Here is a 15335-nt window from a genome sequence, read left to right as displayed (position 1 = left end):
GAGAAGTATTTTGGTGCATAACAAGGACCCTTGAGTGCATCTTGACCCCAAATCCACCCTTGACTTTGGCTCCAGACAAGGCCTTCAGACTAAGGGATTCAAACCAAATGGAAGCAGACCTCAGCTCTTTGCTTTGCAGCTGGCAAACTACAGCCAAACCCCTGGCTTTCCAATTCAACTTTTCATGACCCTCCAAACTAATCACAACCTTTGCACTGGCCTCAGTACAACTGGCAAATTTATATTATAAGCCTCATTATGCATCCTTTAGTCTCATAAACCCTATATTACCCAAGCACTGGCTGTCAACAAGGCACTCAAGGCCACACAAGCCTAAGAATACAGCACTTAAATAAGCTGACTCCAGTTAGACATTTCCTCCACACAATTCAGAGCCTTCATTGAAACAAAATGTTGCATTTTGAGCATTACAATAGAATCTAGCACTAAACCTCACCTTGGCTATAGATAAGGCATATTCTTCCACGTGAAAATTCACTGCGAGTAAAACAAGCTGATGCAAACTTTATATTTTCCTTCACTGTCATGCCAAAGTTCAGCTATAAGCTTGGATCTGCAATGCTTCTTTCAAGTCCTGTAAAAGTAACTTGAACAATAATATAGGGAATAAAACAGTCATAAAGCACCACAGAAAACTTGAAGTTAAGGTATTCAAATAAAGTGATACCAATACTCTCAACCACAGGAGAAGCACATAGAAATATAACCATAGTTCTGTAATCAACAGTTTCATAAAGGTTATCCCTTATCTAAGACCAGCCTCTGTTAAGAATACATATGGAGCACAAATTCACAATAAGGCAATGAAATCAAGTGAGATCAACAAAATTCAGCTCTACTTCTCATTCTGCAGCAATATTTTTCACAACCAGAACCCCAACTGAAGAGTACTTCGTTGCAGGGACACACTGATAACCAAAAACGAGGAATATAGAATTTTATTTTTAAAACATGCAGATCCTGAAGATACGTGTCCTGAACAAATTCTAAAACTTCAAATTGTATTTTAATTTTAAAATAACTTTTAACAAATAAAATTAAATTTTAAATTCCCAAGACCTGCCACCATGCTCTTCCAAATCCCCTCCACACGTGCAACTAACCACAAACCTGCCCAGCCTAGGGGTAGGCCCCAAACTGGGTTGCCCGCCCAGCACCAAGAGGGAACAGGGTGTTATTCACACACGTGGGGTGAAGTTGGGAACACGTCTCAGACACCAACACATTTCCACCTCTTTCCAGTAGAATAATTGAGTATGAACTACAGAAATTGGCCATGACTTTGGCTCTGCTTCCCTGTTCACATGCCATAACTCTGATCAGGTCTCTAAGTCCCACTCCCTCTTTTGCTTTCCTCTGCATGAATTAAGAATTGACCTAATCCTGGCTCTCCAGCTTTTCTTCTCTGGAAGCCCAGCCTGAATACATCTCCAGCCCTTGGCTGCGCTCTTTGCAGTACATACACTTGCAAATGAAATACAGAAGGAGGTCTGGCAAAATGCTCTTTTATGTCTTTCTGTCCCATCCCTTTCCTCACGAGCATCAGTGCTTCACCTAAAATATATCCCTGCACAAACCTGAGTCTCATCAATCCCCTGTACTGAGGGCACTAACCCCACTCCCAGTGCTCAAGCCCCCTGGCCCCAGCACCCACTGTAGCCAAGACAAGCTGGTAAAAAATGTCCTCAGTATGGAAAAATAAATCAATAAACTGGGATGTGCAGCCCTGAATGTCACAAACCATACCCCTGTTTCTAAGTTCGTAACTCAGTCTCCAGAAAACAAAAGGCACATTCTGGTGTTGGCTGAAGTCCTCAACCAGGAGGATGTTTGGCACCCTGAGATAACATCACGTGTCCACTGGGAGGTCTGAACTTCAGACAACAACTTACACAACCCAGGTGGCCTTAACATGAGCCAGCAATGTCCCTATTGCCACCCAGCTCACAAGGCACATGTGCATCACAGTGCCTAGAGCAGTTCTCCTAGGCAAGATCATCCACCTGGTATCTTAGGTAGGACACTTAGGTATGACAGACACTTAGGCATGTCTGTGCAGGTCTAGGAAGCACAAGAAGGTGCAGAGAACTGAGAACTGGGGCTGAGATACAGCAACCAGAGACACAGAGCTGAAGGTTATGGGAATGGAAGCAAATGTGAACATTAATGGGGCCACCACAGCTCCAGCTTGCACTGGGGCAAGCTCAGTGGTGTGCCCTCAGTGAAGATACCCGTGTGCCAAGCTGTGCCATGCAGCCTGCAGTGTGCACACATCCCAGGGATTCCCCCTGAATGAATTCTGCAAACCCCGTAAGGATGCCAGGAAAATAAGCAGTTACACATCCCACTTTCTCCTTTCAGTATTAGGGATGGGAGGTTATCCCAGTACCCCACAGTGCCTTTCAGAGGAGGCCCTCACAAAATATCTTTTGACCCACCCAATGAACAATTTCCCTGGCATTTCAGCTGGGAGGGTGAAAATTTCCTTTGCCCCCTCCACAAATCCCTCATTTAATAGCTTTGCTGCAGCAGAGTTCCTAGATTCCTAGACCACATGCTCCATTCATACAAGAATTAGGATTAAACTAATTTGTGCATTTGTCATCTGACCCTCTCAGACCCCAAATTTAATTTAAAAACTTTTTGCATTTCTGATAAATAATACCCGCCTCTAATTAGAAACATCATTTAATCAGGTTTCATGTGCTTTCAACCTTATTAGATCCTTGTCACAACCCTGTGTGTGATTTGAGCATCCTGGTTGAACACAAACATATTGCCCACCACAATATGCCAAAGACATCTTCTGATGGTGGGAGGTATTTGATGTTTCAGTTACACGATATTACAGTTCTCACAGCGCAGTAACAAAGCACCAGGGAGAAAAAAAAATAAAAAATAAAAAAAATGTAGCCACAAAACAAAGAACTCCACAGAAATGTGGAAATCTCAGGACACAGCAATTTTCTTCTGAAAATCTCTAATGCTAGTCAGCCTCTAGTGTTCCAGTTTCTCATTTTGAAACCACACTTCATTTTATTTGTAACTCGATATTACAGATATATTGCATTTTAAAAGATTAAAGCAAAATGGAGTATTCTGAAAGACCCCAAAATTAAAAAATAATCTTTTTTTTTTTTTCTTGTTGGAGGTCTTTATAAAGGAGGGTGTTGCTCTGCCTCAGCAGAACACCCCATTTATAAATTTCCAAACCCTTTCCCAAATGCCAGCCATTCTTGACACTCTCAGGCTGCAACTAGGTGTGCCTCGTAACACAGACATTGCATGCAGATGCAGTCAGTGCTGGAGGTGGTGCAGACCTGCCCCGGGACGTGTGCTGCTTCAGTAGCGCGTGGAAAGTCAGTTTGTCCCTGTAGGAAACAAGCCCCCACCTGCTCACAGCACCAGGAACAGCTTTTATGTAAAACAGCATGAATCCAGAGCAGTTCCACTGAGGTTGATGGATATGACCCTTTTCTCGCTTATATTAGTGGCATTCTATTAACTACAGAGGGATAAAACTGGAGATGGAAACCAGACTCCATCCAGCGCTGCTGCAACAAAAGGAAGCCCGGGCCGTGGAGCGGTGCCAGGGTCTGCCAGGAGCCTTGGCAGCCACTGAGTTGTTATCTGCAGCTCTTGCTCCTCTGCTTCCTCCATCCTAGGGTCTGATACAGAGGTCATTAGCATTACAGGAGTCCCTCCGCTGTGTTTTCAGAAGGCTTAGAGCCACTTCTCCAGGGCGCAAGTGCCGTTCATCTGGCTCGCGAGCAGCACAATCCCTGCGTGGGTGTGGATGCGAAGTCCTGTGTCCTGAAACCTGCCCTACTTTTCCATTTCATTCTAGTCGATAAGCTCCAGTGCTGCTAGCAACTTGGGGAATTTGGCCTGTCGTCTGTAATCTTTGAAGTGTAAACTTCAGACTCATGCAAAGCAGAGAGCAGAAGTGATGTCTGTATTTTCAGGTGAGCAAAGCTGCAGACTTCAAAGGTTCGGTATTAGCCTGTGAAGCTTCTTAAAGATTGTCACCCGAGTTTCTCAAACGCTGGCTGCAAATGCACATGTACATCCAGATAAACGTGTTCTTTGATCCGAGTGATAAAAACAACTGTTTTTCTACATGTAAACTCCATTTTTGTAAATGTTTATGAACTGTGGGAAATTATGTCTCTGCCAGAATTTAAAATAAAGTGATTCAATGGGTTTGCTTTACATTTACCATTCATTACGCTCACTAACATTGCAGGAATCCCAATGGAGTTTTCAGGGAAGGTTCACAGTGTTGTAGTTACCAGGGAAACACACGATAAATTGTAGCTATCTAAAAAAGAAAATCCCCGCTAACTTTCTATTAAAGAGCAAGCAACATGAAATATATGGAGAAATGTCTTTATGGTTACCCCGTTAAAATGCTGTGTGTTTTGTTTCAAGTTTGAACCAAATATTGGCCAAGCTCTGACATTTTTATTCATTGTGAACAGCACCTAGCACGTTACAGCCTGTGGTTTACCACGCATTGTTAAAGGCAGTCCAGTACTCAGCTGGATCGACCCGGAAATAGCAGCCACCCTGTGATTGTTCCTGCGCTTAAAACATTTACAGGCAAAGCTTTCTTGGAAAGAGGCTTGGTTCTTCCTCACTCAGCTAAAAAACAGCAGCATATTTCACACCAAAATGAGGTTCTTTTGCCGATGACTTGTACAGGTTTTCTGAAACCAGCAGAAGGGTTTACAGGTTTAGCCACCAGCTACCCCTGTCTGCTATAGAAATGGTTTCCAAATATATATTCCACATTTGGGTTTTGTGTGCACATAAGTGACAAGGGTCAAAGATCACCTAGGCCCCACAGGATGGTGTTGGAGACACAGATCCTCCAGCCCCACCATGCCCTTGGTGCTCCAGGGAGTGAGAGCACCCAGGCTTCACCTCAGAAGCCAGGGGGAGATATCAGAAAACTTTTATTTGACCTCAGGCAGCCCTCCTGCGGCAGAGCAGATGGGAGAAGAGAGAGTTTAAGAAGTCATCACCACCCCTAACGACCACATCTCAAGCCTTTAGGATTGACCCCAAGAGCTGCTACAACTTCATTGCAACACAAACAGACTTCCTAAAAGCACCTTGAGTAGCAGCTGAATTAAATCTGGTTTCTTCCACACTGAAATATCCTAAAAGCTTGTTTCCTTCCTCATCCACTTGTTCATTCCTGTCTGTTGTAGTATCTCAGCCAGGCAGAAGTAGCTCTTGTTGGGACATCTAAGCTTTGTCTACCAGAAGAGCATCCATTTGGACATGGCCTTGTGCAACTGGCTTTAGGTGGCCCTCCCTGAGCAAGGGGTTGGACCACACCACCTCCAGAAGTCCCTTCCAACCTCCACTCTGCACTTCTATAATCCTTAGAAATACTCATAGCAAAAGCATTACAGGTCAGGTGGATGTGGAAATTAATTTTTCTCCACTGGTGAGAAAGAGCAATAACTGGTTCTGAAAGTGAAGACATGCAGGTTATGGTCAATGGGAAGGAGAAGGACAGAGGGCCACATCAGAATGAGGGTTGGGAGAACGGTGGTACAACAGGACAGGAATGGCTGCTAAGCCCAGAGAGATGGATGCTGTGCTAAAGGAGAAGTGCTACGATGAGAGATGAGGTGAGGGCTTTAGCTCCTTGGATGAATCAGACTTCAAAAGCCATCATGCAGAAAGAAACTGCAAGGTTTGGGCACAGCCTGGGTGCAAGGCACTGAGCAGAAAGAGCAGCAAGAGTTACAGGCTGGGAGAGGGGTGATGACAGAGAGCAGCAGGAGAAATGGGAAAGGGAAGCCCCAGGGAGCCCAGGGGCAGGGTTTTTCCATGGCACATCCATGGACCCACTCCTGCTCCAGGTCAGACAGGATGGAAAACATCTCAGACCACCATTCAGTTCGCCAGCCACAGCACAACGGGCCCGTCCCTTCCTTCGCAATAAATGGCTGGTCCTGCTTGAAATCAAATCTCTAAGGCCATAACCCTCTGGGAAGTGATCACAGGGAAACTGGGGGCTCTTTAAAGGCAGGCACAGGTCCCATGCCCCGTCTCAGCTCCAGGTTGCTTTGCTGGTTGCTCTGAACACCCAGCTCCCTGTGCAGTGTCAGGGAGCTGAGGCACCCTGTCAGCAGAGGTCTGACACCACGCAGCTCCACGCTGTGGATTTTGCCCTGGCCCTAAATCAGCGTCACCAAGATGCAAAATAACGGAAAGAAAGTCTGAGGTGGATGAACTAAAACGTTGACCTGTTTTATTTTTCCTCTCCTTATTTTTATTTTATTGGTCCATTTCTTAAATTCATTCCTAAAACAAGCAGACCTTTTTTTGTTGTTGTTGTTTCCATTTGCAAAGAATTTTTGAATAAGAGTGAGAGACACAGACACACAAAGCCAAAAAGAAACAGAGGATCCAAGAGGAGAGGTATGTGTTATTGGACAAGTGTTTAATTTATGGAACTTGGCCCGCAGAACAAGAGTTTGAATTGTACTTCAATAAGTGGAGCTCTTAGAATAAATGTGGCTTGTAAAGTTGTTTTACAGTCTGCTTTGCAGAGCAGCCAACACCTCATGGAAACCTTTGAAAAACATTCTGTTTAGAAGCCACGGTGTTTATATTTCATATTTTCTCTATTTGTTTTCCCCTCTGGTTTTATAACTGAAACCATATGCAAGAAAACAGGATTTTTGCATCTTAAAATATCTACCTGGTCTGACTACTTTTATTATTAAAAAAAAAAAAAACAGTGAGCGTTTTGAAAATTCTTTATACATTAGATGCTCAGTTCAAACATTAACATGTCCTTGGTTGATACCCCAGCCAGCTACAAATTTCCCAGATGACCCTGGGATAATCACTTTGGTGAGATTCGTTGTCCCTCTCCCTCCATATACGCGGTGCAGCTGTGTGAGCTGTCTTTCCCTTTGCAGACAGCAAATGCAACAGTTTATGCCACGATTTATCTGTACAGGATGGCAGGGGATGAGCCATGCTCTAGATCCATATATTGACCAGCTCATCCCCACTACAAAGCTAAGCTGCTCAGAGGCAGACCCGTACACTGGAGATACCCACGGCTGGTCACTTAGTAGACCTGTGGTAAGGAAGTCAAGCTCTCCTTCTGCACTGTCACACACATATATGTGTATGTGCAGCCCCTACAGGAACGGTATGAGCAGGCTGCCTACCCAAGACACTAGGACAATCCTTCAGCTAAATTCTGTGCCTCCACTGGACAGGCTGGGAGGTGCTGCTGCAACAGGGGGAAATGAAGAAGCAGTAAAGAGATGTACTGCTTTATTAAATACACAAAGCAAAAAAAAAAAGATACAGAAAGACTCCAAGACTGTATCATAACAGCCAAGCATCTAAATCTGGATGTAATAGACATGTTTGCACAGATATGACATAATTGCTCTGGAAAGTGGCTTCATTTAATGCCTGTGATGGGAAACAAGCTTACCTGAGTGCTGTGTTTCTGTTGGGTCCCTTTGTTTGTTTGCATTGTTTTGTTTATTTAAAGGTCTGTGTCTAGGTGTTTTGTACCTCTGCCACTGGGCTGCATTCAGCTTCCATGACTGTTCTGAAATACCCTGCTCTGTTCATTCATTTCGGTGTCACTGATCCCTGGTAGAGCTCTGCTCGGTAAAGCCATTACGACTCAGCCAGGCATTCTGTCACCATCCCAAAGTTTTGCCCTCTAGCTGTACACTATTTTTCTTTTCTATTTCTTTATGGTTTCTTCTGAGACCAACATGCTTTTACAAACTGCTCCTTTTCAAGGCCCTTGCGAGGCCACGTCCCTTGAAGTCAACACTTCTCTGATCACCTCTATGCTTTCAGCCCTCCCTGCACTCCTGCTGGCTCCCTTTAATTTCCACACCCCGGAGCCAGGTGACACCAGGGGATTCAAGCTAGAAAGAACTGAAGTTTCTACCATGCAAGATTACACAGCTAGAAATCATGATGAGAAAAGATTTGCATCCTGAAAGCAAATGTGCTAACCCAGTACTTGTTTAAGCACCTCGAAATTTTAAAGCCAGGATTTTCATTACAAGGAGGGAGGTTACAGCATGGGCTCATAAAAACAGGAAAAGAGCAAATGCCCAGCTTTGGATTCAGGTATCCTGAAGGTATCCACTCACACCTTGGTCATGCACTGTCCCACTATTCGCAGCCCCCTCGTACTGTTATTTGCTTATGGAGCCAGATCTCTGCAGGATGTGTGAGGGTGCTACGCCACTAATGTTTACTCCAGTAACAAAAAGCCAAGGAGAAACCCAGTGCTTTCTCTAGGAGGCTTAAAAATACAAAGAGCTGTGCTATCTTTACCTTGCACCCCAAAAGCATGCTCTAACAGCAGTCTACTTGGGAATGATTGGGCACAGGAAGGTCCAGAGATGAGCCCCAAGCACCATGCACTACCCTGCAGCCTGACAAATGTTCCTACATGCAGGATAGCTCATTACCAGTGATGAATCACTGTTTGCTGACAAAAGGCCCTTTTCTCAAGGAATTCCCCATCAGCCCTAGGTGTGCCATAAGTGATTCAGGCTCTCATTAGCCCTAATTAGCTAATTGTTCAAATGATTTCTCTATTATTCCTGGAGCCTGTACCACTGAGCACACGCCTGCCGACTGACAGGTGCTCACTGCAAAGAAATGTATTTTTCCAGGGTGACTGCTGCAGGGATCCCTGTGCCCATCCCAGCCCTCCAGAATCTCCTCTAGCTGCTTGCAGCGCCTCAGGCTGCTCTGCTACAAAGCCTTAAGGGTCACTGCTGTGCCAGTGTGGAGGGTTTCAGCATCCCCATCTCTTTTTGGTATCATTTTCTTCCCCAGAAAGTTGGTAATTCTTCAGGCATCTCCTCCAGTCACATCCCGGGTTGCCTCCCCAGCTGAGGTGGGTGAGCGTGCTCCTTGCAAACAGAGATTTAATTCCCTTCTGATCCACAGGGCGACAGCAAACAGGAATCATGAGACCATAACTTTTCTTAGCCCCTCAGCTCGGGTGCCCTTCTCGATGCAGATTACAGGCCTGTTACAGATGGTTCAGTGATTTAAAGCACTAGCCTGGGACTCCAGATCCCTCTTCCATAAACTTTAAGGTTGACCTTGGCAAAAGCTCTTAGGCTGGAATTTCGCTCACCTAAAAATAGCCCTCAAAGCTCAGCAGCCAGGCTCCCTCTACAGCCAGCGGAAAGAGAGAGGCACCCCTTTATCCACAGCTAATACAGGCACATGACAAAAGTGACATGAATCGCTCTCCCGGGGTACTAGCCTCTCTCTGTACCGATGGCAAAAGGCTCTCACGCGACTGCTTTGCACTTAACCCCTACTAGTTAAACTGTGTGAGAGAGGGCAGGAATTTTAAGACATATACAGGCCCCATATCTCAATTTCAGGGGGAGCTGAGCAACGCAGTCCCGTAAATCCCGACTTTAGAAGCTCTGCAGGGACATTTCCCCTTTGTAAAACCCAACTGTATTTTTTGTGGTAAGGTTTAAAATGGCCATGAGCCATTCAGGTGCCAAGAAGACAGGCAACTACTCAGCACTTACTCTCCCTGCTGGTTACAGCTGCACTCTGTTGCTGATCACAGACATCGTTTGCAGCAAAGTTTGCAGTAAGTTTGCAGATGACACCAAGCTAGGTGCGTGTGTCGATCTGCTTGAGGGTAGGAAGGCTCTGCAGGAGGATCTGGATAGGCTGCACCGATGGGCTGAGGTCAACTGTATGAAGTTTAACAAGGCCAAGTGCCGGGTCCTGCACCTGGGGCGCAATAACCCCAAGAAGAGCTACAGGCTGGGAGAGGAATGGCTGGAGAGCTGCCAGGCAGAGAAGGACCTGGGAGTGATGGTGGACAGTCGGCTGAATATGAGCCAGCAGTGTGCTCAGGTGGCCAAGAAGGCCAACGGCATCCTGGCTTGTATCAGAAACACTGTGACCAGCAGGGCTAGGGAGGTGATTGTCCCCCTGTACTCGGCTCTGGTGAGGCCGCACCTCGAGTACTGTGTTCAGTTCTGGGCCCCTCGCTACAAGAAGGACATCGAGGTGCTTGAGCGGGTCCAGAGAAGGGCGACGAAGCTGGTGAGGGGCCTGGAGAGCAAGTCCTATGAGGAGCGGCTGAAGGAGCTGGGCTTGTTCAGCCTAGAGAAAAGGAGGCTCAGGGGTGACCTTATCACTCTGTATAAGTATATTAAAGGAGGCTCTAGCGAGATGGGGGTTGGCCTGTTCTCCCATGTGCCTGGTGACAGGACGAGGGGGAATGGGCTAAAGTTGCGCCAGGGGAGTTTTAGGTTAGATGTTAGGAAGAATTTCTTTACTGAAAGGGTTGTTAGACATTGGAACAGGCTGCCCAGGGAGGTGGTTGAGTCACCATCCCTGGAAGTCTTCAAAAGACGTTTAGATGTAGAACTTAGGGATATGGTTTAGTGGGGACTGTTAGTGTTAGGTCAGAGGTTGGACTCGATGATCTTGAGGTCTCTTCCAACCTAGAGATTCTGTGATTCTGTGATTCTGTGAAAAGGGCCACTACCCTTGCTTTAGCGACACATCCCTGTGACTTGGCGATCCGAAGAGATGCTCCAAATACCTTTCTACAATCCTCCTCACCCTCAGGATCAAGCAAGCAGTGCTGTTAGGCTCAGCTTTGACGGCTACAGGTAGCTACACCGCCTGCCCAGCGCGCCCGGCCCCAGCCGGTGCTGGTGGTGCTCGAAGGGCACTGCGAAGAGCCGTGTGCGGTAGGGACGAGCTGCCGGCAGAGAGAGCCAAAGCACAAGGCAGCAAGCACTGCCTGACGTTTCCAGAGCTGCATTTAGCATCGTGATGCCCGGGGTGAAGGGAAAACGCCTTCTGGTGGTCAAGGATTTTCTTCCCAGGGCATGCAGAGCCACGGAGCCTTTTCCCATCTCCCAGAAAAAACAGCCGCCCCTCAGCCAGGCATCCCTCCCAGCCTGCTTTCTTTGCGCACTAGCCTGCCTGAGCTCCCAAAAAAAAAAAACATATCCCACCAGAAGGTGGTGCCCGTATTCCACAAAACGCGGGGAAGGCTCTCGGTGAACCCCTCGAAACCCACAAACACAGCTAGGAAGGTGTCACCTGCAGTGTAGCTCAGTGGGGCGCGGTGTATTTTCTCTTAAGCGTTTATATCTGAACGGCCTTTTTAATGAACAGAGCCCTGCAAATGTTATTTGGGAGTTTAATAAACACATAATCTCGCCTGGATGCTCACCGGCTAATTAAAGAGCCTACAGCCCGGAGCTTTGATGCTTGTCTTTGTGCAGAGCCACGCTGGACACCAATTTCTGCATAACTCTTTGATGCTGCCCCAGTTTGCTCGTGGTGGTCTATCAAAGGCAGATGTGGGATGGGGAGCATGGCAAGGCTGTATATTTGCCGTGCCGTGCAACAGTTCCAAATCAAAACACCAGGAGGAGCTCAGGCACTGTATTTATTTTCTTGTCTCCTGCTGCCTGCTACCTCACTGGCAACTCATGTTGCTTCCCTCCAGCAGGTCAGGCAGCTCTGGCCAGCAGGCAGGCACTGCTTGGTAACTTTTCGGGCACCATGTCCACTGTCCAACCTGTCACATATCAGGGTGAGATGCTCCATATCCACTCTGCCACCTCACAACTCTGTGCCACAGCTCCACGGCAGCACTGGGTCATTTCCTGGTCCTCATCCCCAGGAGAAGACAACCACAGCAGGTACCCGCTGTGCCAGGTGGCAGCTCATGCTGCTCCCAGCATGGGTTCAGGCAGGTGTCTTCCATGAAATGTCCCATCTTTGAAAAAAGGATATCGCCAAGGGGCTCTAACCTACAGCAGAAAGTTGCCAGAGCACAACCCAAGGGGTTTTTTAACACTCAAACTTTTTGATTTACAGTTCCTTCTTTTCACCACCCAAAGGAGATGGAGCTCGGAGAAATTGTAGTGACTGGGAGTCCAGGCGAGAGGAATTTGTACGCAGAGCAGAAGCCACGAACCCAGGACCTGCTGGGGAAGAACGGAAAGCAAATCCACCGAGTCTTCAAGTATCTCACGGGAGAAATGAAAGAATATGGAGAGTGGATGAAAAGTAAGCATGGGGATGTGTTTGGGGCTCTCAAGGAGTGAGCTGGAGCAGCTATGTCACCACTAGCACTAATAGGGCTGGGGCACAAGGCGAGGGGCTGTTTCAGCTTCTGGGGAGGCATGGCTCAATCTCACTGCCAACTTCTGTCCTTTTAGCCCAAATTACTCTATTCTCACGAAAGGAATCTCACTGCATGCTCTTGCCATTACCATGGCTGCACACAATTCAGCACAGGCAAGAAGATGTCTTTTACACTTAATCAGTTATGTCATTAGCATCATGTTCCTGGCGGCGGTGCCCAGAATCACACGTCAGGGCTGGGAGTTTGGTCTCATTTGTAAGTGCTTTAGATCAGCAGCCATCTCCTCAGCCACGTGTGGGCTGGCAGTGGGGACTTGGCTCCTGCATGTGCGGGCAAAGGCTCTTGTATAACCATTCTTCGGGGAGCAGTAAGCACTGCGGGTGTTTTGTTCTGATAAAGTACAAAGCAAGTCCTGATCTCAAAAGGTTTACTGTCCGGGCAGGAACAATACATGAGCAGATGGTCTGTGTTACCCAGAATTATTGGGGATTAGGGGCTCTGGGAGGCTATGCAAGACTGTGGGTCCTCTGTCAGGACTAGGTTCATTAGCAGCACGACTCCTGCAAGGGGAAAGAATAAGAGACAGCTGTGTGCAGCCTGCTGGGCTGCGCGGTGGCCATCCTTGGTGGAGGAGGTGGGCTGAGATGCCTCCATGCAGGGGGCTCAGCACAGTCCCCAGCCACGGGAAAACATCCCCTCTTTGTTTTCTCCAGTGGCCTGTGCTTGGCAGAACACTTTTATTATTCAGTGTCCCGAAAAGCTTCCTACCCCTGCACAGTGTAACCATATTTCAATACTATTAATACTGGTGTCTAACACCAAGAACACTGCTGATAAATTTCATAGCACAACAGTGAATTTTAGTAAGAATTCCCAAACGAGCCCAATCACTTTTCTCTAAGGAGCTCATTCACTCCTGGTTATAACTGCTTGGCTCCACATCAACACACCGCCCGAGGGATGCCTGCAGAGCCATCCCTTAAGTCACACTCCAGCCTTTTGGGAGGGCTCTCCCAGGGATGCTGAAGAGATACAGGGTGGTACCCAGCACTTCAGAGATCCTCTATTTAAGCTTCTCTCCTTGGAAAACGGGTCTTGAGACTCAAATATAAATACAACAGAGAAGGGAAGTGGAAAAGGGGGTGAGAGAAAGCTATTAGGAAAAAAGATTTTGCCCGGGTTCAAGAAGTAGCCTGGTACTTTGCACTGTGCCTAACTAACAATGTAAACTGAGAAACAATTAATTTTAAATATTTACAAAGATTAAAAATGTATATACACCTTTTAAGAACATCTTGTACATGCAAGCACACCGTCTTTTTCGTATCTTCTCCTTACACCATGCTTATTAACACACAGCAGCACAATGCCATTTACACCTCTCCCTCAAACTTGGCAGCAAAAGCCCTCGGGTCCATTTACAATAGAAAAGCCAGCAACAGAGCTCCTGCAGTGCTGCAAGACCCTCCTCTGCCCACGGAGATCACTAGGAGCACCGTGCTGAGATACGCTCAGGCAGCCACGCACATCCCACCTGCCCCTGCACTCACCTGAGGCACTCAAGCTCGGGGTCCATTTGCTCTGTCCAGTAGGCTTCCCTGAAGAGCAGTGGCCCTTTGTGCTTTGGAAATGCCTCTTTTCTCTGAGGACAGTCTGAGCTATAGTAACTGTTGTCTTCACTCAGGTTCTTCACTTCCCAAAGTACTTTTATATATAATATTTTTAAACTTCGTGAGTTTGATCCCATCTCCTGTATATAGTGTGCCTCCATATCATGGATTGCCAACTCTCTCCCTAAAACAGCAGAAGTGTTTCTATTTATATTTCCCTATCCCCACACAGATTGCTTTCAGCCTTTGCCTAAGTCCCTCTCTGTCTGAATTATACATAGAAAAGGGTCTATCTCCTTGTTACATTTATAGCAGAATCTTATGCAACCTACTGTGCAAGAAAGACTATTTTTTTGACCACCATAAATAAACCACTTTTTATGGATCCCTCCATGGACTTTATAGCAGTGCCCAGTCCACCCCTGTTAGCTTTTCAAGTGCCAGATGCAAAATATGCTCAGACAGCAATAAATCAGAGACCATTTTTACAGTCCTGTTGATACTTCGCCTCTGTTCTGTGGCCAGAAAGCAACTGTAGAGCTGAGTGTGCTTTGAAGAGGCCCTGCTGAAATGCTGCCTTATCACCAGCAATTTTATTTGATCTCCTCCAGATAAGCCCCTAATGGTTCAGCTGGTGGACTGGATCTTGCGAGGCACCTCCCAGGTGATGTTTGTCAACAACCCCCTCAGCGGGCTGTTCATTTTAGTGGGGCTTTTCATCCAGAAGCCCTGGTGGATGCTCACGGGCTGCGCTGGATCAGTTGTGTCAACGTTAACAGCACTGGCCCTCAGCCAGGACAGGTAGGTGGAAGCTCGTGGCTGGGATGATCATTATGGTGTCAGGAACCTGCTGAGGGGTCACAGCCTCACGTTCAGGTGTATCAGAACCAGCAGACCAGCTTCCCTTGTGGGTCATCACGGTTCAATGGGCTCCAAACTGCCTCCTCCCTCTGCACACCAATCCAGCATTTTTTCCATCCTCTCCCTACAGTCCTTTTTCCAGAAGGAGGGCATTTTTAAGTTGTATTTCTTTGGGTCTCTGTGACACGTCACCTTCTGCCTTGCAAACGTTTCTTTCCATCACAGATCAGCCATTGCAGCCGGGCAGCATGGCTATAACGGGATCTTGGTGGGACTGCTCATGGCTGTCTACTCTGACAAAGGGGACTACTACTGGTGGCTTCTTCCTCCTGTGGCAGTTACATCCATGGCCTGGTAAGCATCCCTTCTGCTAGGGACAATTCTCAGAGAATGAGGAATCCTGCTATGTGCATCTTAAAGACATTGCAAGTCCCCTCTGCCCAGTCTCCTACATCAGTAGCTCCAGCCACAGCAGTGCTGGAAAGGGCATTCATTGATGCACAGAGCTTGTCAAACACCTTGGTAGAAGGCCGAGTGCACTGACAAAGCTAATCACAGCAGAAGGATAAAGCAGCTCTACTTCAACACTCTGCAAATGGCCCTCATCAGCAGACCACATTCAGGGCAGGTGTCACTGCGCTCAGCACCCCAACTGTCCTCCTTTA

General features: G+C 47.0%; 1 protein-coding gene across 1 annotated transcript in view; it reads left to right on the top strand.

Annotated features, from left to right (window-relative positions):
- The window catches only part of LOC101796621 (urea transporter 2), a 319983-nt gene that overhangs the window by 270054 nt on the left and 34594 nt on the right, over positions 1 to 15335 (top strand). The window contains exons 4-7 of the mRNA XM_038170394.2: positions 3869 to 3986; positions 11929 to 12120; positions 14421 to 14610; positions 14896 to 15024. Coding sequence (XP_038026322.2) covers positions 3971 to 3986; positions 11929 to 12120; positions 14421 to 14610; positions 14896 to 15024 — 527 coding nt within the window. The 5' untranslated portion in view covers positions 3869 to 3970. The remainder of the gene's footprint in view (positions 1 to 3868; positions 3987 to 11928; positions 12121 to 14420; positions 14611 to 14895; positions 15025 to 15335) is intronic.

The sequence above is a fragment of the Anas platyrhynchos genome, chromosome Z (genome assembly GCF_047663525.1).
Source record: "Anas platyrhynchos isolate ZD024472 breed Pekin duck chromosome Z, IASCAAS_PekinDuck_T2T, whole genome shotgun sequence".
Taxonomy (NCBI): Eukaryota; Metazoa; Chordata; class Aves; order Anseriformes; family Anatidae; genus Anas; species Anas platyrhynchos.
Note: the sequence above shows the minus strand (reverse complement) of the source record. Positions and strands in the feature narration are given on the sequence as shown.